The 24326-nt window shown below is 37.3% G+C and overlaps 1 protein-coding gene across 4 annotated transcripts in view; it reads left to right on the plus strand.

Moving 5' to 3' along the window:
• The window catches only part of rols (zinc-RING finger and ankyrin repeat domain-containing protein rolling pebbles), a 300626-nt gene that overhangs the window by 264256 nt on the left and 12044 nt on the right, over positions 1 to 24326 (plus strand). For 2 of the 4 annotated variants that reach the window (XM_089737529.1, XM_089737531.1), the window contains 2 exons: positions 13489 to 13893; positions 14529 to 14642. In XM_089737529.1, coding sequence (XP_089593655.1) covers positions 13489 to 13893; positions 14529 to 14642 — 519 coding nt within the window. The remainder of the gene's footprint in view (positions 1 to 13488; positions 13894 to 14528; positions 14643 to 24326) is intronic. The other 2 variants (XM_089737530.1, XM_089737532.1) reach the window with 1 other exon arrangement.

A 24326-nucleotide genomic window follows, 5' to 3' on the forward strand; every position in this document is an offset into this window, starting at 1 on the left:
TTATTTCCTTCCAACACTGCATGACGATCACGACCACTCTGTCAAGAGTGACACGACTGAGAAGAGAAGAATGAGTAGAAGGGTTATTTTGATAATAGCCTGAAAAGCACCCCACGCTTTTTTACAATAAAATCGTTTTTTCTTACACTATTTTTAATTCAAATTTATTTTCTATTTGTTAGTTGGATTTTCTATAAAAGTTTTTTTAGTTGAATTTAAATTTTTTCAATTATTTATTTAATATTGAATTATCATCGGTCCTTAATAAGTATAACAAAATTTCGAGTTAATCCGACGTTTTGAAGGGGGCCAAAATCGTGTTCAAAGATTCCGTTAGATACATACGTCTGAAGCTAATAAAAGCGTATTAAAAAGAAAAACATTTCTTATCTCCTACGCATTATTAAGTTCTAAAATTAATTACACGACATTTCTTTTGCGCTTCGCTCTAGAAGGGTGAGCACGAAAGACTATCGAAAAAGTATTCATGTCGCTATGAAGGAAAAATATATAAGACTAGCGACCCGCCCTCACTTCGCTTCGGAAACATTAAAACACACATGAAACCAAAAAAATAAAATAAAAAAAAATGAAAAAAAAGTAGCCCATGTTCATCAGGGACAATGTCGGCTTCTAATGGAAAAAGGATTTTTCAAATCGGTCCAGTAGTTTCGGAGCCTATTCGAAAAAACAAACAAACAAATCTTTCCTCTTTATAATATTAGTATAGATTTAAAAAGCGCCCCTACCGTCCGTAAGAAGAACTAATTTCAGCAACACGAATGAATTTACTTCCTTTCGTTTCGCAATCGAATCGTCACGTACTGGAAACTCATACTCATAATCGAGAACACGAAAATTGTTTTGACATACGATAACATAAATCTCGAAGGCTGGCCATCGAGTATCATCTTTTCTTTCTCTTTTCTATTGCTAAGAAGGATCGAGTATGCATTCGTGTGTGACTCGAATACGTGGTAGTGTGTGTAATGTTCTTTTTTAATTGAATTAATGTATTTTCTATGCATAATTAAAAAAATTATTAACATTATGCACTCCTTCTCTATATTCTCTACATGTGTGGGAAGTTTCATACTCATACGTCCGCGCAATTTTCGTAAAAAGGGGTACAAAGTTTTTGCTACGTGATATTAATATATAGATTATGGTTTAAGCACTTCATGTCGAAGAACGACTGCGATCGTGACTTAGTTTCGACAATCCACAAAGATATGGTACTTTCTATTTATATAACTAACGAACACCATTCATCACCATTTTACGAAAAGAAAATGTTCAGAACGTTAAACACGAAAATCTATCGAATTCGTAATGTAAATGTATAGAGTCATCGACGCGAAAACGGATCATTTTTTACTGGTGGTAGGACCTCTTGTGAGTCCGCACCGGTAGGTAACAACACCCTGCCTATTTCTGCCGTGAAACAGTAATGCGTTTCGGTTTGAAGGGTGGGGCAGCCGTTGTAACTATACTGAGATCTTAGAACGTATACCTCAAGGTGGGTGGCGCATTTACGTTGTAGATATCCATGGGCTCCAGTAACCACTTAACGTACAGGTGGGCTGTGAGCTCGTCCACCCATCTAAGCAACAAAAAAAAGGAATTAAAAAAATAAAAAATACGATAAGCGGGATCGCGGTACACAATGAAATAACGTAATTTGTTGATTTTTATTTAAACTCACAAAAAAAATTACGCCTTTGATTTTTTAAAAGTAATAAATCTGTCATAGACTTCATGTGTCATCTGTCAAGTTGGTGTGACCAATGGTTACAGCTAATTATTCCCACATATAATTTGTAAGTCTTATGCATACTAAACTACTTAAGTATACTAGATTAAATAAATTGCAAAACAAATGCTTAATTTTCAATATTTTTTTAATCCGCAACTCCAGAGCTGGACTGTGAGTTAGAAACATCGCGAAATGTTGAAACCGAGTCACGAGCGTTTGACAGAAATACTGTTATGGTTTCAGCTTTATGCCAACGCTCATTGGCTAGGGAAGGCAAACCTTCATTGATTCGCGAGACAAATGACATCAAATCGAAATCAACATATCTATTAACAACTTATCACTTAAATTTACAAGTTAGAATCCCGTGAGCTCACCTACTCGTGACGCTGGCATAGTCGTCTAAGGCTAAAGCTTAGGTAGAAAAAAAAATCACGTATCAACTTATCACACACATATTATAACATTTCAGTCTTTGGTTTCAACTATCATTTTCGTTTTTTATCCCATTAAAATGGGTTAAGATATTAGAGCACAGTTATTAGATTATATGTAGTATTATCATCGGTCAGTATTCAGATATTCAAGTTAATCGGACGTCTTGAAGTTTTTTTTGTTTTTTTTTATTGCTTTGATGGGTGGATGAGCTCACGGCCCACCTGATCTTAAGTGGTTACCGGAGCCGGTAGACATCTACAATGTAAATACCGCCACGCACCTTGAGACATGAACTGTAAGGTCTCACTTTTTAACAGTACAACAGCTGCCCCGCCCTTCAAACCGAAACGGATTACTGCTTCACGGCAGAAATGCATTTCGGTAGTAAAGAAATCAGTGAAAATGACGGTCAAAGATTTTCATTACATACATGCCGAGCTAATAAATAAAATAACTATAAATAAATGGGAACAAATCACGCACGGTCATCCGGCACCAAAATAAGATACGTTGAAATATATACATAGATAATAAACACCCAGATAAAGAGCAAACAAACCTGTTCACCAAACGAATTCCTGACGCAGCAATCGAATACGCGACCCCCGGCGCAATAGTCAGAGCCGCTAACTGTTGCTCCACCGAGTCAGTCAAATAAAAACGCGTTAATAAGCACATTATTTTGTCGTCTAGATAACCTTTTTCTCCTACCTATTCTAGTAACCGCGAAGGGTTATTCTATATCCACCGAACTAGTAGGTGAGCTCCCAGGGCTCAAACCTGACGTCGTTGCCAACACTAACGGAACGCAACCCACTGAGCAGATCAGGCGAAGAACTCAGTGGGCTGTGTCTGTGGGTTAATTTACTCGCCGAGCCCTTTGTTGCAAGCAACGGGTTCGGCGAGGACGGTAACCGGTGCTTGAGGTACCTAAAAGCACCATCATCCGAGGCCACATGCACTACAACAATAATGATTCTTTAATTTATTAATGTACTATTTAATTAGATACCTACTGTTTATCATTGTCTTTTTAACAAGCTTTTACTGGCTCGACCTGCAGATATGTATGTACATCAAAGGCATGTGCATAGTTTATTTATTTAACGGGATCTTTCAAGGTAATTTTCGCAAACCGCAGGACGTGCGACTGACTTGAAGCACAACCATCGAAGACGAATAAACAATATAATAATTTTATCAAATTGGCCTTACGAATATCTCCAGAAAAAAAAGATACTTTTTTCGGTTCGGCTTTATTAAATATTTTTAAAAGAGATTTTGTAGTTACAAAACTTTAAATTATTGGAATATATCACGGCCGGAGTAAACATGACAGTAATACCTAGGGTCCTACCAATAGCTACTTAAAGAATTACTACATTCGTAAGTGTCAATAACTTTTTTGATGAATGTAAGTGTACAGTTTTTTAATGCAGTTGATGATTGATCAAGATCAGTCAGCTTGAGGTATCGGTGCCCGTAGACAACTTAACATGAGACGTCAGAACGAGAGATATTTTATATTTTAAAACGCTCATTCCATTCTTCAAAACTAACGCATGACTGCTTAGCAACAAAAAAAAGTAAAAAAAATCTGTTTATTTCTGAAAATATTGAAAAATCCCTTTTTTTAATATGACAACCCTATTTAAGGCCATTAAAACGGCAGGTTGCGGGCCGATGCAACGAACACTTTCACCAAGTAGACGACTCAGTTTTATAATATGATAGAACTTTGTACGACCGCCTTTGTGTGATTCCTTTGAATTAATGTGAATTACGCAGCGTTTTTTTATTATTATTAATATATTTATTTTTTGTTTATGTAGAGCGATTAACTAATGAGAATGATGCTTTTTTTTGTTAATAAAACAGTACAGTGTTTGAGCGATATTTTCTGTGTTTTAATATAATTTGGAAGGGCCGAGGAGACTTCCTTTTTTCTCCTACCTATTCGCTGGAAGCCTGAGGAGCTATTCCAGCTTCTTGAAGACGGGTAGGTGAACTCAGGGATTCGACCTGAGAGAATTTGCTAACACTAGCCCTAGACAAACAGCTGTGTTTCGCAGAATCTGTGAACGGATAAAAAAAGCGACCCACTGAGAAGATCATCTCGTTTTTACCATCGCACCGCCCGCCACCGGAGTAGAGTTCATACATACTACCTGGAGCCACTGCGGTCATCCACAGTGCGTTTCCTGAGATATTTTTTTCCACGTACCATCCGGCTATGAAATAAGATCCCCTCCACGGTGTTTCCCGAGCGCTATGACATGTCTTTCTTCAAACTAGGTTTGTGGAGAGTATTAAGCGGTAGGCAGCGGCCTGGCTCTGCCCATGGCATTGCTGAAGTACATGAGTGACAGTAACCACTCACCATCAGGTTTGCCGTATGCTCGTCTGACTACAAGGGCAATAAAAAAAACCGGGGAAAAAAGTCAGTGGGTCGGATGAGGCTACCAGTTGACTAGATAATGAACTTGTGGCAAAAAATTTAGTCAATAGGTTTCTGTTTTTCCTGTATTACGTAACGTGATTGGGCTCGCCGATCCCGATCCATTAACGGTGCTTTTAGGTACCTCAAGCACCGGTCACCGTAAGTGTAAGGTCACAGTAAATTAACCCATAGACACAGCCCACCGAGTTTCTCGCCGGATCTTCTCAGTGGGTCGCGTTTCCGATCCGGTGGTAGATTCTGCGAAGCACTGCTCTTGCTAGGGTCAGTGTTAGCAACACTCCGGTTTGAGCGCCGTGAGCCTTATATAGCGTCTCAAGGCTATCAGCATAGGTAGGAAAAAAATGGCTTACCAGTGCTTGGGATTGACAGCTTGTAAGCAATTCAATACTTTACTAAAAGCATGCATGGCGGTTGCGGACACAGACGCACGTTGTGCGATTTATAGCATTTTCTTCAATTTGCGGAGTCATTCAAAATTTACGTTTATCCATAGGGCGCGTGTGCGATACTTGCCCGACCGATACAGTAACCATCCGTAATACCGACTGTATGTCAATTGTTTTTATTTGTTTTGGAAAAGAATGCACTAAAGTTTCACAAATCGCTCTGCAGAGACAGCGGTAGGCAGCGGCTTGGCTTTGCCCCTGGCATTGCTAAAGTCCATGGGCGACGGTAACCACTCACCATTGGGCCGTATGCTCGTCTGTCTACAAGGGCAATAAAAAAAAGCACTAATGATAATCCGGGATCTTCTGCTTATATCTGATATTAATAGTTGTAAATCCGTAATACGGAAATTGATAGTTGACAGAAATATTTGCACAGTATTTGTCTTCTGCTAATTGTCTGCGAAATACATAGCACTCAACGAACAGGAAAACACGAGTCGTAGACGTGAAGTAAAAGATAAATAAATAATACTTAATGTATGTATACGTAGACATTATAAACCAACGGAAGTCCTAAAAGAAAAGTTCAAACACATTTTTTTTTTCCATCTTACCTTTAGTCTTTCTATTTGTCATTTCCCTTTGAAAATATCATACTAATTGAGTACAAGCCAAAATGAATCTTAGGTTCATAAATTTTAATGCACCCTTCTAATTAAAATCCGAAACATTTCAACGGAAACAAATAAAGACTTATTTTCCGTGTTCGAATGAGTAATTCGACAAATTGGTACATTTGTTAGTACAACTTAAAATATGTGAACACGAACTATTAAAAATAGTAAATTCACTTTCCCACGCCGTTCGAGAGCTTCGATGTTTTGAACTTATGCTTCGTTTATATTTTACATATTTACATTACGTTTTTATGTTACGTTGATGTATAAAGAGATGATATAAATAGATTAGTTGATCAAACTATAAAAAATCGAGTTTAATGAGTCACGATAATGCTTTAAAATAATATTATCTAAAATAACCATTTTAGACAAATTTTAATGGAACAAAAATGACACAGATTTTTACATTTCAATTTATATACCTACCTACATAAGTAGGTATATAAAATATAAGTATAATTAAGTATATATAATATATAGATATACCTGATAAAATTTAAAGATCTTCTTACCAGAGTCCTAGAGATATACTAACACTTTTTTATAAATTAGAATTAATTAAGCGGATGTTTTAGAATTTTTTATCCGACCGAGAATCAAAATCGGCCAAATTAGACCGTATTAAATTTTGCAAATTAAATTACTATATTTTATTTAATTAGTATTTAAATTCATCAATATTTTTTATTTGGGAAAATTGATGCATTTATTAAAATATTCACATTTATGTCTTTTTTTTAGCTTAGTTGGATGGACGAGCTCACAGCCCACCTGATGTTAAGTGGTTACTGGAGCCCATAGACATCTACAACGTAAACGCGCCACCCACCTTGAGATATAAGTTCTAAGGTCTCAGTATAGTTACAACGGCTACCCCACCCTTCGAACCGAAACGCATTATTGCTTCACGGCGGAAATAGGCGGAGTGATGATATCTACCCGTGCGGACTCCCAAGAGGTCCTACCACCAGTGATTCACCTGTGTGGGCTGAGCCGCGCAACCGGGCCACTATGGCTCGGTTCCTGCGCCGGCCGCAGCGCACCGTTGCCATCAGGGTCATCCGCGGATATCGCACCGTCTCCTTCGAGGCGGTGTGTGTGTTGGCGGGGACGCCGTCATGGGAGCTGGAGGCGGAGTCGCTCGCTGCCGACTATCGGTGGCGCAGCGAGCTTCGTGCTCGGGGCGTGGCGCGTCTCCTCGAAAGTGAGCTGCGGGCGCGGAAGGCCCATTCTCGGCGGTCCGTGCTCGAGTCGTGGTCGAGGCGATTGGCCAACCCCACGTGGGGGCTACGGACCGTCGAGGCGGTTTACCCAGTCTTTGATGACTGGGTGAATCATGGCGAAGGACGTCTCACCTTTCGTCTGGTGCAGGTGCTGACCGGGCACGGATGCTTCGGGAAGTACCTGCGCCGGATAGGGGCTGAGCCGACGACGAGGTGTCACCATTGTGGACACGACCTGGACACGGCGGAGCATACGCTCGCTGTCTGCTCCGCTTGGGAGGTGCAGCGCCGTGTCCTGGTCGCAAAGATAGGACCTGACTTGTCGCTGCGTGGCGTCGTGGCGGCGATGAGTCATGGAAGGCTATGCTCGACTTCTGCGAGTGCACCATCTCGCAGAAGGCGGCGGGGCGAGTGAGGCAAAGCTCTCCTCACTACGCAGAAACCCGCCGCCGCCGAGCAGGGGGTCGGGACCGGGGTCGTATCCGTGACCTGGCCCCCTAAGAGCTAGGGGTCCCACCCGTTTTGTGCGGGGAGAAACCCAGACGTGGGGTGGCATGCTTTGCATGCTCACCCGCAGTAGGAAGCCGGGTGATGGTAGACCGCGTTCCCCCGACCGCTCTGGGGGAAGGTGTAACGCGGCGCCATCAAAGCGGGCTCTCGGCCCGCTGAACGAGGGATCCCGTGGTCGTGTCGCTGGTCCGGCGTCCGTGGGACGGTGGGATGGATGTAATGTGCTCTGCGTCAACTCTGTCCCGCCGTTTCAATAGCCCCGACTGGGCTCCGGCCCGGTCCGAGGTAGGGCGCCGGTTGTGAGCAGCAGGAGTTTTTAGTGAGGTTCAACTCCCACATACCCCACCTGCCCCGCGGGTGGGGACCCGGCGATTTTCTCCTGTGGAAAAAAAAAAACCACCAGTGATTACGCAAATTATAATTTTGCGGGTTTGATTTTTATTACACGATGCTATTCCTTCACCGTGGAAATCAATCGTGAACATTTGTTAAGTACGTATTTCATTAGTAAAATTCTCTCTATCTCTTTTACAATAAATAAGATCTAGAATCCAGCGAATATCTTTTCGAACATAGCATAAAGCATTTTAAATCATCTACTTAAAATATTTTAAAGCACTAATGACGGATGCAAATGCTCAGACTGCGTAGTTCTCTCCTGTCACAATGATATATTGGTCCATAGAATACCAGAGATTTATACGCTTCGTTCCTCTTCTCGCGAACTCCAGTACAATTGGTAATGAAATGATATTAGAAATGCCGCTTTCTGGGTTAAAGTAATAAACATTTGTGTTCATGTCAGATTTCAATAAGAAAATAATCTCCCTAAAAGAAATATTAAAATTTAATATAGCCAAGGAAGAATACGATCTTGATGTATTGACATTACGTAAAATGATTGAATGATGAAATTCAAAGAGATTAAAATTGTACAAGCTTTTTTTAAGATGAAAAGTGGCCATTTATAATATGGCATGAGTTTACAGTTGCAGGAGTAGACATACCACTTCCTATTATATTATATTATTTTATGAAAAACTGCTTGTGTATGAATTTTCAGATTGACTTTCATAGTATGTTAAGAAATCAAAATCAAGTGTTTTATGTAGGACTTTTGTCTGACTTTAGTTCTCTTAGAACATTTTACTTGGCTTTTATAAACAGTTCATTAATCTTATTTGTACTTGCCGCTCGATGATAGCCATTATTGGACATATTATATTATAAGATCAAAATCAAATAACAGTATAATTTGAAAAAAAAAAACAGAGATAGATAGAGATAAGAAAGCAGAAGATGAAAAAAAAAAAATTTTAATCGAAAAAGAAAAGAAAAGCTTCAATTTTCCAGAACAATACCTAAACGCTTTGAAACTATGTCCTCTGTGAACTATCTGTTAATTATATGACAAATAGCTTCATTAAAACGATCAATTAAACGTGACCGTTGTTTAAATTTTGACCTCGTGAGTTTATGTGCCACACTCGTATATGGTGTGTAATAATGTTTGATCGTTAAGATAATGGTGTTGTCCAGAGATCTTTCTAAGAAATACTTGATTACTATCGTGGCATTGGTACTCGAATGATTGTAATCGTGGTTACGAGTAGAATTTTTCAAATACCAATTTTTATACTTATATTTTATATATGTATAAATTATCCAGAGTTTTGAGGATTTTACTTGTGGTACGACCTATTGTGACACCGCACGGGTAGACATCAAAACTCAGTCTACTTCTGCTGCCAATCAGTCATGCGTTCTGGTTAGTATAGTTAGACAGGCGTTATTTAATAAAAAATATTGATTCTACACCCAAACTTCGGTAATCAAAAGAAAACCATGTGGAAAATCTGCTCAACGTCCCTTTTATAGTATTAAAAATGTACCAGACATCCGTTAAGAATTTGGCTTGCATTTGATTTGATAGAAATTTAATATTTTCCTTTGTCGTATCACTCTTGTCAGAGCGGTCGTGGTCGTCATTCGGTATCATTGCTGTGTGCAGATGTTATGCGCCTCAAGAGCAATCTTCACTTCTCCTGGTTTGTGGTGAGATTTAATATTTTGACATACATATATCTCTCAATAAAGCTCCTTCACACGCTCTTATCATATCCGATCCAGACGTCGGGGCAACGCAAAACCACCGTCGCAACTGCAATTCCACGCTCAGTGCTTTTAGGCTCTTCAAGCACCGGTCACCTTCCTCGTCGAACTCGACTCCCGTGGGTCGCGATTCCGACCCAGTGGTAGATTCTGCGAAGTACTGCCCTTGCAAAAGTTAGTGTTAGCAAATTCTCTCAGGTTAAACCAGTGCGCTTCACCTACCCGCCGGCGCGTTGCTGGAATGGCCCCATAGATCACCAGCAACTCGGTAGGGAAAAGACATCTTATTATAATTAAATTAATAAAATTTATTTTATTCATCCAAAATAATTAATAAAATTTATTTTGTTAATTATTTTGGATAATTGGATATTTTGGATGATCAGGATCGTGATCGTGATGAATATTTTAATATTTCAATCACGATCCTGGAATATCCCAAAAAACATTTATAATTCAGTTAAAACATCAATAATCAGTTATAATTATAATTACAAACAGTAACAATTTATATGTATATTTACAAGACCGGTAAAGGTAACGGTTCACACGATGTCTAAAAACAAGAGCCACCAACTACCTAACTAACAACAGAATAAAATAATGATGTCTAACTTTGAGACGAATCACAAAAACTATATAACTATACAGCAATTGATGAGTTCCCATATAGAAAATTACTTTAATACCACAACTGATGCGTGACCTAAAACCAGTTCAAAATATCGAAGCAAAATAATTAATGCAGACAGAAAAATAAACGCCGACTGCCTTTTGTGGGAAATCTCTGACGAAATTAAACCTAATATAGTTATAGTCGACGGAAAAGATAAATTTGTAAACGTAACTCCCGCAGGTTAGTTTTTTGTTGAATGAGTCAACGTCTATCGTGCTAGACAGAGAGCGATCGTCAAATTTGTATTACTGCACGCAATTCTTATATTAGCGATGTTTTAGACAATGGATAGCCAATTTCGTAGGAAGTAGGCGACCAAAAAAAAACCTATCTTATTTATTTTTCTGGTAGCGTATCGGAAACTGCTGTTTTTAGACCCCATGCGGCTTTAGCTATTAAAACCTCAAATCAATTCTAGAGAATTTGGGTTGTGATTATTAGAGCAATAAAATTATCTATAATTACTTATCTTCTTGTATTGAGGTACTGGCGAACTAATTTTAGATTGGTGCCTAAAGCCATAATCAACAGTAGTTTAATCTAAGTCTACATCAAATCTAAGTCTATGTCAAGCTGTAATACTACCATTAGAATCAGAACGCGAAACTTCCTAACAACAAAAACAGTTGACAAAAAAGTAAGCTCTGTTTACATATTCAAATCCTGTAACACACTTGTGACGTAGTGAAAAAAAGAGCTCAATAATTCATTCTCTTTCTTACCACAAATATATAATTTTTTTTTTAAATAGTTGCACTTGTCGGTCTTATATTATCGGTCTTATATTATTTGTAAATACAAACATTGATAAAACAGCATTTATATTCAGAATACATTAGAGTTATAATTAAATATGTTGAACCACATATTTGTTGAAACGCCATCATTAAATCTATTTACATGCCAATTACGTAACATTTAATACCGCCCATAAATGAATACACAAATTTATTATTTACACTGAATCGTAGAATATGAAATTATGTATTTCAAATAACTAATAAGATTCAGGAACATGTTTATTTGCTGTCATAAATATAATTGGACAGATGTAAACGCTAATATTGGCAATGTTGTAACAATAATGTTCGATGTCTTATTATTGATAGTAAACAGTTTACGATAATTTACAATAAATTTATTTGTTATTGTGAGAGTTACTCAAATTTGTACTTTCGGTAAATTAACCTACTTACTTACTTCTTTTAATATCATAAATCGTCGATAGTCTATTGTAGTATGTAGTATTATTTTACAGAAGAAAGAATACATTTTTAATGCTTTAGATAATGATTAGTCATTTTTTTATTGCTTAATTGGGTAGACGTGCTCACAGCCTACCTGGTTTTAAGTGGTTTCCGAAGTCCATAAACATCTACGATGTAGATGCCGCCACCCACCTTGAGATATGAGTTCTAAGGTCTCAGTATAGTTACAACGGCTGCCCCATCCATCAAATCGAAACGCATTACTGCTTCACGGCATAAATAGGCAGGGTGGTGGTACCTACCCGCAAGACATCTAACACGCGCATGTGGTGTTGATTGTAACAGGAGCCCATTGACATCAAACTAGAGCTGTCACCATTGAGAGATGATGCTGAATAATACGCCCCATCGCATTAAGAATATTGTTCAAATTTTATCATCACCATTATTGGTGCCTGATGCACGATCTTCAGTTGCTATTGGTTGTCATGAAAAACAAAGCTTTGAAACTTCAACACGTTGTACACTGAGCATTGAACACTACGCGAAAACTGCCGATATTGATCTAAATATTAATAAATTAACAACTGCGTTTTCCATTAATCGCTCTGCTGCTTTGTGATGGCCATATGGCCAAAATCAAGATTGTCATTTGAGTACCCATGCACATACGAGATAACTTTGTAAAGTCGACGATATAACTATAAGTGGTTGAACGATTTCTTAGTGATTTTCGCTAAAATATATAACCCAATCATAAATTGCCTTAACTGGTTTCATTAATCGGAGCGACTTCGGGAACTCGTTTAAGCACTGTCACTTATTATAGTTAATATCGGAAAGGTCACGAATGGAAAGTTTTGACACTTGAAAACGTTTTCTTACATACAGCGGTGATGTAACACGAACGGTTCCCATTTTATGAAGAATTCAAAAGGAAAAATAGCTTAGCAACTTAGCACCGATCATTTAACCGAACTACCTGATTCGTAATCTTCTACTCTAGACTAGAGTTTACAGGTGATTTGGAATGATGCATTACTGCACAGAACTGCGCCGCGGAGACCACCTTCCTATATATTTGTGCCAAAAAGTGTTCAGATTTCATAGGTTATATAACCGTTTTGAGAATATGTTTAGATCGTTGATAGCATTCCATCAGCTACAGTAAACACTGAACCTTAAGTATTCCGAGAGACTTTCTATTTATCAAAAAGCCCGTGAACAAGGCAACGGCTTAATAATATCACCTATACGAATTAAATTTTGCACAATAACAGAGACTTCGTTCCAATACTAAAGTTTATATTACCACATTATTTCTCTACAAATTCTACATAAACTAAAACCCTACAATACTCTACAATGGAAACATAGTAACATGTTTTGGAGAAGTAGCAGTTTTTTTTTTTTTAATATATAGATAAACAATAAATATACTTATATATTGCATTAAATCGACTCTAAATCTCTTCATAATGTCGATCGCCAGACTAAACAGTATCATAGATCTACGGAGAAGCTGTATATCGTCATCTCACGGAATTGCATCGTGACTCGTGAGCTAACATTCGTATTTAATTACTTCGTTCACAAACACTTGATTTACTGGTCCCGTAATTCGAAAGTGTTGATTTAAGTTTTGACGGGAAAGATATTTTAAAATGTTCCTCTAACGACGTGCGCTCCAGTAAATCACCATTTTTTTCACACGTCACACATCTTGGAAGTGAAAGAAATATTTATGGCGCAATTAGTTTGATAACATAAAAAAAAGCATTTGAAAAATGTGATGCTGTGACATTTGAAATATTAAAAACTACGTTCTTGGTTGTCGTATCAAAGTACCATTAAAATTACGAAGACACATCTTTTCTATTAAATTTTTGACGTAGCTTCCATTTCCTCAACTCCAATAAGGCCCATATAATTGACCTTTCCCAATAATAATTTCAAAAATGTATCTGTTAATGAGCTATCACGTTTGACGTTGTAAAGTTAAGAGCAAATACATTAACTGCAGTTTTTGTTGCAGATTTGGCTGCAATAAGACAGCTATTGGACAGCGAAACTGGAGCCACAACTTGTCCGAGTTGTAACATGCCCTTTGACAAAGGCAAAAAGAGGAAGCTGATCGACACCTGCGGGCATGAACGTTGCTACTCCTGTATGTTCAGAAACGAGGCCTGTCCTTTGTGCGCTAGAAACAGCCAAGGAAGGCGACAAGTCATGGAAAGGTACACACCGTCCCCGCAACGGCAGGACGATTGGCAGTCCCCGATGCGCCTGCCCAAGCCACCCAAACAGCCCAGTAATTTGGCACAGAGCTGTCCCACACCGCCGCACACTAGAAGAAGATTCTTCCTCAGCCCGAAATCCCTCCGAAGCCCGTTCGGTCAGCGAGCGCGACACTCGCACGACAACCACGTGCCACTTTCCGGTGAGTACATTAATAATATGCGTACGAGTGTCGAATATGATAGCAAAATTCAAAAGTTATGCAAGCGCGGTCGCAACACGTTTCTGTTCATTGATGTCTTGTTGGGTGTATATGCAATTTCATTCATGATGAAGTCGCGTTGCCCTCTCACTTGCAACGTTTGAGGGCTTTTCTAAAACGACGAGGATGCATTCGCTGTATGTAACTGTGAGTGACAGTTGCGACACGGCGCGCCCACGCGCTCCCGCCGGATGTACGTAGGGGTTCCGTAGGACCGGTTGTCTGCGTCTAGTTTATTTATTAGTTGGAACACGAATTCTTTTGCAATTGCCACGCAGACAGCTCGGCTGCGAACATTATCGAAGGATCTGAAACGTTTCCTATAATTATTAATCACGCCTGTACCCCCTATCTCTTGAGTAATTGAAATATACACTTAGCAGCTGCGATTTCTAAATATCCATTCAATTCAATTCACCGCGGCCCTTATCCATTCACGTTTGCGCTTGATCTATCTCTATTACTGTTAACGTTTCTATCAACGTTCGAAGAGTTTATTTACATGTAAAACTTTGAATAAATACATTATCGCAAATCCGATCGCCATTGTAGCTTGGCTCGTCACATTTCTACAGGTTTACCAGAAGAAGGCCCACGAAGCGCGGCGTGGCACAGCCTGGTCTTCAACAAGATCAGATCGCTGTGGTCAACGCATTCTTCCGTGCCCCAAGGCCTCAACCAGCTTACAGGCAAAGAAGACCGCATTGCTTATTCAGAATGTAGACTGCTATCCGATGGTTTTAACCTACACTATTAACGCCGAATTGACGTTGCATATTGTGCTAATACAGCATCCAAATTAATAAAAAAATCATAAAATTGATGAATGTTCTCGATCTCTATAATATTTGGATTTATAGATAGACCTGCCCATCGATATCTAATATAAACCAAAGATTCAGAAATGCTATCAACTTTCGTTTACGATTTATAGCCTGTTGTATTGGAACGAACGAGTCACTGGTGATATAACAATTTATATTTTGGAATCCTTTAATTATAGAATCGATTACTGAATCGAGTAGCGTGGGTATCGGTATTCAGTCTGCATTCCTATGTATCGATTCCGCACGGTCGAGTTCTAGTCCTGCACTCTTTATTGCCGGTTTGCATACGTTCAGAGTTGTTTTCGGATATTCGATGGCTTCTTTCGATTTTGTTTTTTGCATCCGAGTGTTTGTTTGCGTTTGTTTTTTTTATAGCGCTTGTTGAATTTTGGTTTTCGAACGTAATTAATTTTGTTGTTTTTTTTTGCATATATCGAATCAAAATATTCGTTTTGACATTGTATTATTTCGCAATGATTTATTACTATCGTGCACATAACAAAGCATGTTATCACAAACAATATTTAGCTATTGAAACTTCATTTTTGCTACATATAGTTGACAATAACTTTAAATTCAATGGTTTGTTTAATAAACAACAGATAAGAACAGGTTTTTTTTTCTCGTTTGACTAGACGCGTAAATCAATGAGTCGCCCGTCAAGAGACAAGAGGTTCTAATCTCAGTTTCATTGGAGTAATGGTTATTAAAATTAGAACGCACGATTGCTTTACGACAGAAATAAACATTGTATTATTGTATCCATATACTTATCACATGCGTTTCACAATACAACTTGAAACCACTGAAGATGGTTCGACGTCTTGTGAGTCCGAAAGGGTAGGTACCACCACGCTGCCTATTTCTGCCGTGAAGCAGTAATGCGCTTTAGTTTGACTGGTGGCTCAGCCGTTGTAACTATACCGAGACCTTACAACTCATATCTCAAGGTACGTGGCGGCATTTCTATGGACTCCGGTAACATCAGCTGGGCCGTGATCTCGTCTACCCACGTAAGCAATAAAAAAAAGAAGGTATTGATGATTGGGAAAATTAGCACTACGAAGGGATCGAATATTCCTTCCTTTTTTTCCTACCTATGCTGATAGCCTTGAGGAGCTATTTCAGCTTCGCCCTAACGTATAGATGAGTTCACGGGGCTCAAACCGGAAGTGTTGCTAACACTGGCCCTAGCATGAGCAGTGCTTCGTAGAGTCCTTCCAACTAACAAACCATTACGATGAAGACATTTATCCTGTTTACACAGGTCACATTGTACATAGAAACAGGTCACATTGTACATACAAACAGGTCATATTGTATAAAACTCAATTTGTCTATAACAAAATACTATCGATATTAAAATCACTCAGACTAATACATATTAAGCTATTTAGGTAAGAACCTACACAATAGTACGCGCAGGCAATGTAGATCATTTCATTGAAACCTTAGTGTGGGGTGTGGGCTCGAAGGCCAACCACTGTCCTAATTTGTAGAACAAGGTTCATACGCCCCTAATCATTCAACTATTTTTTTATTTAATTAGGTCAAACGTATCTTTTTTTATATTGCTTAAAGTCTGTGGGCAAATTGAGAATAGATTATTATTATTTGTCTATAGTGTAGTCTAAGTAGGGATAGCTAAAACAAAAGAAGATAAGATTCTAGGTAAATTTGGTTATGGAAAAAGAAACGAAAGAGGTGAAAAGCTCATAGAATTTGCCTTCGAACACAAACTGTCGATTATGAATACGTATTTCAAAATGAGACAAAATCGAAAATGGACTTGGAAATCACCAAATGGAAAAGTAAAGAATGAATTGGACTATATCCTATCAAACCAGCCCAAAAGAATAAGGAAAATAGAAGTACTGCACGGCTTAGGGTATAGTTCCGATCACAGACTGGTTAGAGCAACTTATTCTTTACAAAATACTAAAAAATGTAGGATATCGTTCAAATCATCCACAAATATATTCAAAACTGAAAAAGAAATAATGATGTACACTAGCAATTTAGAAAACAACATAAAAGAACTCGAACCTTTTGAAGACGACGATGTCCAGACCCTATACAACAAAATAGAACACGTCATAAAAAAAAGCATATCAACAAACGAACACAAAGAGGAACAAAGTAATTCAAACAAAATTCTTACACAATCAACAATAAAACTAATGACCAGACGCTCGACACTATTGAAAATAAAACAAAAAACTTCGGAAATGAAGGCAGAGCTAAGTATGCTATTCAAAAAAACTAATAAAGCCGTTAAACAAGACTATGCAAACTACAGAAAACAGATAATAGAAACAAACATAAAACAGTACAGGAGCACAAAAAGAGCATATAGACAATTAAATACTCACAAAAGTTGGATACAAAATTTAAAGTCGAGGAGTACAAGACCTAACACTAGAAAAGATATTATAGATAGTGCTACAGAGTTCTACAAAGCGCTATATAATAGCAAGTATAAAACTAGTATAAGTAAAAGTAAACATTTCATAGAGTGTAAAAACGTAAAAGATGAGCCTGTAGAGATCGACACGAAGGAAGTAATAAAGCATATTAAAAAATTAAAGTCAGAAAAAAGCCCAGGGCCAGACGGTATACCCAATGAAGCTTTAATATTTGGGACTATTTTATTAGCGCGTTCACTTTCATGCTTGTTTACCAAAATTTTAAGCACGGAATTAATACCAGAACAGTGGAAGAAAGCAGATATAATTTTGATATATAAAAAAGGTGACCCTCGAGATATAGGCAACTACCGACCAATTAGCCTTCTCCAGAGCATATATAAACTTTTTACCTCTATACTATTAAGCAGAATCAGTAGCAAAATTGAAAACCTACAACCAAAAGAACAAGCGGGGTTCCGGTCAGGTTTTTCAACATTAGACCATATTCATGTAATGGAGCAAATAATAGAAAAGTACAAGGAGTTCAACAGACCAATATATATAGGTTTTATCGATTACGCTAAGGCATTTGATACGATCTCACATGATGCCATCTGGGAGGCACTGGACAAATGTCAGGTCCACGACAAGTACAAAAATGTCTTGAAGAACATTTACGACAAGAGCACTAGTTGTGTGAAACTAGAGAACCGAGGACCTGAAATACCTATTCTAAGAGGAGTGAGACAAGGAGACCCACTTTCTCCGAAGATCTTCATAGCAGTGCTGCATAACATTTTTGAGGAGCTGAAATGGAAAAACGAAGGCCTTAAAATATGTAACCAATACTTGAGTCACCTCAGATTTGCAGACGATATAGTCCTCTTAGCTGATAACAGTAGAAAACTAGAAAAAATGATAAACCAACTAAGTGTACAAAGTAAAAGAGTAGGCCTATTAATGAATAAAGACAAAACAAAAGTAATGACAAACAGCGTCAAACATCCAATAAAACTTGAAGGAAAAACATTAGAATTCGTAAACAAATACATATATCTAGGAAAAGAAATATCATTTGAAGACAGAAGCGAAGAAGAAGAGGTACAACGTAGAATAAATATGAGTTGGAAAAAATATTGGTCACTCAAAGAGATAATGTAAGGAGACTATGCACTTCACCTGAAGAAAACAGTTATGGATACATGCATCTTACCAACTCTCACATATGGTTGCCAATCGTGGACTTTCAACACCACCATAAAAACAAAAATGGTTAATTGCCAGAAAGCTATGGAAAGAAGCATTTTAAAAATAAAAAGAAAAGATAAAGTAAGAAGTGAATTTATACGAAAAAATACAAAACTAATTGATGTCCTAAACTTCAGTAAAAGATTAAAGTGGCGATGGGCTGGCCACGTAGCACGCTACAGTGACAAACGATGGACAATTGAAGTGACAAAATGGAAAGGGCCTAATGGGAAAAGAAGGAAAGGACGACCTATGAAGCGATGGAGTGATGATATCATAGTCACCGCTGGGAAGGAGTGGATGAGGCAGGCTGGGAACAGGGAAAATTGGATTAAGCTGGAGGAGGCCTATACCCAAATAGGGGTTCCTGTCGAGGAAAAGTGAACGGCAATGTAATAGTGTAGTCTAGGCGAAACCTGTGATTAAAGAAGTATAATGGTCTTTGACAATAGAACCAATTATGATGTTCAAACTTATAATTTCAAATAATTATAGTCGAATTTCGACTACTGGGGGATCACTAGTATTTATAAATATACAAAAATCTGGACAGTGTAATAATAATTTTTGTTCTATTTTTTTTAATTTTAACTTTTTTTATTGCCTAGATATGTGGACGAGCTCACAGCCCACCTGGTGTTAAGTGATTACTGGAACCCATAGACATCTACAACGTAAATGCGCCACACACCTTGAGATATAAGTTCTAAGGTCTCAGTATAGTTACAACGGCTGTCGTACCCTTCAAACCGAAACGCATTACTGATTCACGGCAGAAATAGGCGGGGCGGAGGTACCTACCCGTGCGGACTCACAAGAGGCCCTACCACCAGTAACTCTACATTAACTGTCAAAATTACTAATGTCATTGAACATGAGGCCAAAATACAAGCAACTATACGTCTTATAGAATTAAACACGGTTGACTGTAAATAGACGGTTTTTTTTGTTCCTACCTATGCTGATTAGATAGCCAAGCGGAGCACCAATAAATACTGTTTCAAAATCGGTTTTTTTTTCCCTTTTGAGAGCTTCCGCCGCGTGCGCTGCAGAAACGGTTAAAGTTCCGCTAAAATAATGTATGACAGAATTGTTCCCCTTTAAAAGATCTAAAAAAAGTCCGCGACAGCATGTCTATATGTTAAGGTTGACTCACTATAACGTTTTATATGCTAACCAAATTTGTTCTAAAATAAAGCATTATTTGTGAACTATTATTCAACGCGGACGAAGTCACGGGCAAAAGCTAGTCATATAATAATTTAGTTAGCATAAATTTATAAAAGCATAATATTTTGTCAAAGAATAAGTTTTAAATGTTATTGAACACATTGTCATGTATGTGGTAGTATGTATGATGTATGTAGATCTAGGGATATTAGATACAAATCAAATCAACTGGATCTCATATTTATAATCTACTTTACTCGGAAGAAAAAAAAGCGGTAATAAAATAACAAAACAATCATCTAGAGTTCTTCGTTTTGTTTCCCTTAAAGGAGACTGAAACGATTACATACATTTTTGGGCCCGAATGTAACGTGATGAAACTAATATGAATTAATACATTCAGATTTATCAGTACCTTGCTGAAAATTATAAAAGTTTTCTCAATCTGAGAGCCAAGTTAATAAAGATTTAGTAAAAGTTAGGTTATGTTACAATCTCTTTAAAAGAGCTGAATAATAACTTATTTAAGCATAAGTAAATGTTTATTATATCCATTGGATAATCTTGTAAATGTCATATTATGAATGAATATCAATGATATATATCAGGTATGGAATATGGAATTGCTATCCCACAATTCACACAGCGATCCATAATTTCAACAGTATCCAATGCAACAATTTCAAGTCAAACGTGTGAGCGATCTTCGGTGTCCAGTGTAGAAGCAATTGTCGTACAAGGCTGGCAGAGTTGGAATCCGTAATAATAAAGCAGTGATCGTTGAAAATATAAAAACAGCCCGATAGATACACACTCAAAATGCGTCGAAGATACAAAACGAGTAGAGCAGAAAAAACCAAGCGCCAAAAAATAATTGTATAATCTATGAACAAACGTCATGTCAGCTTACTGTCAAAGCTGTCATCAAAAATACCATCGATTTTAATCGATTTGAAATCGATAATCATATTACTTTGCTAAGTAATAATACTTTTTCTTCATTTATGTATATAATCGCAATTAAATCCGGCGCGTACCGCACTTGTATACAACAAGTATAAATCGCTCATTTAATTACTTTGCATTAATTACTTAGTGCAATGTTTTTCTTTTTATAATCCTGTAATCGATTAATTAAATCGATCACACCGTTATACCGACAAAAACTAACTTTCTCATTTTTCTCCGGTCCCAGAAAGAGGATTGAGGTGATTTTTTATATTCTTATATAAAAAAATATGACAAATTTTTTAGACTACATTCCAAGTTAATACATTTTTGGCCCACGATTTTCCGTCTCCTTTGTTTTTATTGTTGTTCATTGGAAAAAAGGAAACTTTCAATTTCAAATTACTCGGTACATATATGAAAAAAAAAAAATACATGCTCTTCGACTAATGATTCACAATAGTTTCATGAGATTGCTTATAGGACTATCGGCTAGCCCACACTTCCTGCTCGGATCCCACAAGCGCCATTGACATCAGCATAACCAGTTCGCGTGGGAGCCTACAGTTTTTGCAGTTAGATGTTATAACAAGAACTGGAATTGAACTACTACTGGATGTGCTGCGTTCATTGTTTTTCTTTGCGTGTCCTGCTGTGTAATGCGAAATACCATCCTCACATTAAATCATGAAAGGCTTTTTAATAATTGAAAAAATTATTTAAAAAAATGCCAAAGCATTCGATATCAGATAATATGTCAAGAGATACATAAAACACAAAATGGATATACTTTTTGATATTATGGCTTATTGGTGCATATTTTATTGGATTTCTTGCCAAAAAGGCGAACATTTATAAAATAATTTCTTTCGGTAAAGCAACGCAGGCTATATATTAAAAGATTAAGTTAAGATCAACTATAGTAAGGCAAAATTTGTCTTGTTTTGTCGTTTCATAAAAAAAAAACCAAGATAACAAATACAATAAAAATAGTGGGAACATGGTGGATACATTTTGTGGTTTCATCATTTTTCGTCAATCCTCTCTATAATTAAAACAACTTTTACGATTTAATAGCGCGTTTTTTCTTAATTATCATTACACTATCTATTTTAAAGTATAGAGGGTAGTTAGAACACAATATTCAAATGTCGACGAATAACACCTTAGTAGTTCGTGACTTCGTAAAGCGTTGGTCACGTCGAAAATAATGATGCGACCTTAAATAATATGAAGATGAGAACGGAACATTAAACCAAGAAATAAGCTTTAATTATGTCTAGGACTCATTAAAACGAGAGAAAATATCATCCTCTCTCTGTTTTCATCTTGGGGCTAGGATAGAGGTCATCCAAACGCCATCAATACTTCGGTCCTAGTCTCGTGGCTAGTGGCGTTATTTACCCTATTATTTCCATGTGTTCCACTTGTTTACCGGACTTTTTGGCGAGAACGCGAGCAGTGAAGTTGTGTGTTTTGTTTTATTTTGTCTATTTAGTGTTTCTTCAGGTTTAAATGTCTAATAACGTTGTTTTTTTAACTGTTTAGTATCTGCGAAATTGCACAAATGTTGGAAAATAAAACAAAGCTGCTGGACGTAACTACTCGAGATCCTCCAAAAAGTCTACTGAAAAAGTTTCAATAAATAACCACCATTTTACTGAGATTATATTTCGTAACATCTCACCTCATTTCATAAACTAAGACTTGACTTAAAGGTCTTAGTTACCAGGTCATAAAATCCATTAAATAATAAATTAATTTACATTTTCGTTTGGAAAGCCATTCTAATCAATAAAATAATTTCGGAACATTTCCAGTATAAAACAAACACCACAATATCCTTTAAGTTCTCTTCGCCAACTAATCCCGGTTAACGACTGCTCAACGCCTCTACAATTACCACGATTGATACTTTCCCAACTACTTGAACGCATACACTTATCCTGCCGAAGACGAATGAAAGGTAAATAATGGAGCACGTGTATTAACACGAAAATTGCAATCAACCATGTCTTACGATAAGCCGCAATATTTATGGTATTTTTTTTTTCTTCACCAATAGTCCGTACTTAGAAAACTTTAAGTTAGGATTAAGCCTCGTTTTCTTCTAAAAGTGTTGTTCCGAAAAAAACACATCATTTAGCAACGACACAAAAAATACCAAACTCACGGCCCACCTAGTGTTGAGCCTATATATTATGTTACCTTACATACGTCACAACATTAATGCCGTCACTGACATTGAGATATGACGGAACTCAGTTAAATTGCATAATGACTATCTCACCTTTCGATTCAGATCTCGTTATTACGACAGAGATAAACAGAGTTCTGGAACCTACGAACAGTAAATATTAGTTATCATCACAATATCGACTTATGGCACTCAGAAAACGCTGCTGGCTATCCATTCTCAGGTGAATCCTTTAGTGGTCTTTACAAAACCTAGGGCACCAAAAAAGGAAAAAATGTTGACGCTTATATAACCTTTAAATAGCTAACTTCATTGAAGCCATATGAAAGTCAAGACCGCCGCTAAGGTTTGTAAACGGACACGCGCCCATGCACAGGAAACCGATCCGTGGGATCTGTAACAGAAATTTCTGAGATTTACATACGATGCTTTAGAATTGAAAGATAGCCTTTTCTATGGAATTATTCGTTTTTTCTTTATATATATATTAGCAAATGAGGCATGCCCTTCACAATGTTCAGTTAATGACATGCTTACTGCACATAAAAACCATGCACAACTCATGTATGTATGTACCTTATAGCTGTGGCTCCATTGATTTCGATAAAATTTTCGGGAGATCTTCAGATTGGCCTAAAGAGGAATAGGGCAAATCGAGCCGGGTTTGACTAGCTTAAAATAATAAATAATAGTTTAAAAAACTAAAAAAACACGCTTTTATAGAAAATCCTAGTAAAAAATAGAAAATAAATTTTAATAAATTTGAATTAAAAATAGTGTAAGAAAAAATGATTGTATTGTAAAAAAAAACGTGGGGTGCATGGTACCAGTAGTTATAAATATTTTATGAACAGATATGAGTAGAAGGGTTATTTTGATGATATCCTGAAAAGCACCCTACGCTGTTTTTAATTTTCATTTTTTAGTTGAATTTCAATTTCTTCAGTTTTTTTGTTTGTTAATATTAAATTGTCATCGGTCCTTAATAAGTATGCCAAATTTTTAGTTAATCCAACGTTTTGAAGGGGATCAAAATCATGTTCAAAGATTCCGTTACATACTAACATACATACGTCTGAAGCTAATAAAAGCGCATTAAAAAGCGCCCTTAATATCCCGGCTTATTTATACAGTCACAAAATGTCTATAAGCCTCAATTACAAACAGCAATTGTGTTAGGCATTTCCAGCAAACGTATTTCGTAATCATGTCTCACTTTTTTAATTGCTCGTTCGTTAATTGTCCGTGGGACAGTCACATTCGCTCAATTAATTCACTTCCCGGACATAAAAGAGTTAATTACATCAAAAACGCTAATGTCAGGCTTCGCTTTCGCGCGGTTTTATTCGATTTTTATTACCAACGAAGGCATTGGAAGTGGTTACATCGCTGGTCGATATTGAAATCTACCTATCGATACACAGGACTAGGCACTAACTACTTATGCCAAGTACAAGAACAAGAATACAAGATGCAAGAAGCAAAATTAACTTTCACTGGTGGTAGGACCTCTTGTGAGTCCGCACGGGTAGGTACCACCACCCCGCCTATTTCTGACGTGAAGCAGTAATGCGT

Source organism: Bombyx mandarina, chromosome 23, assembly GCF_030267445.1.
Source record: "Bombyx mandarina strain Sakado chromosome 23, ASM3026744v2".
Taxonomy (NCBI): domain Eukaryota; kingdom Metazoa; phylum Arthropoda; class Insecta; order Lepidoptera; family Bombycidae; genus Bombyx; species Bombyx mandarina.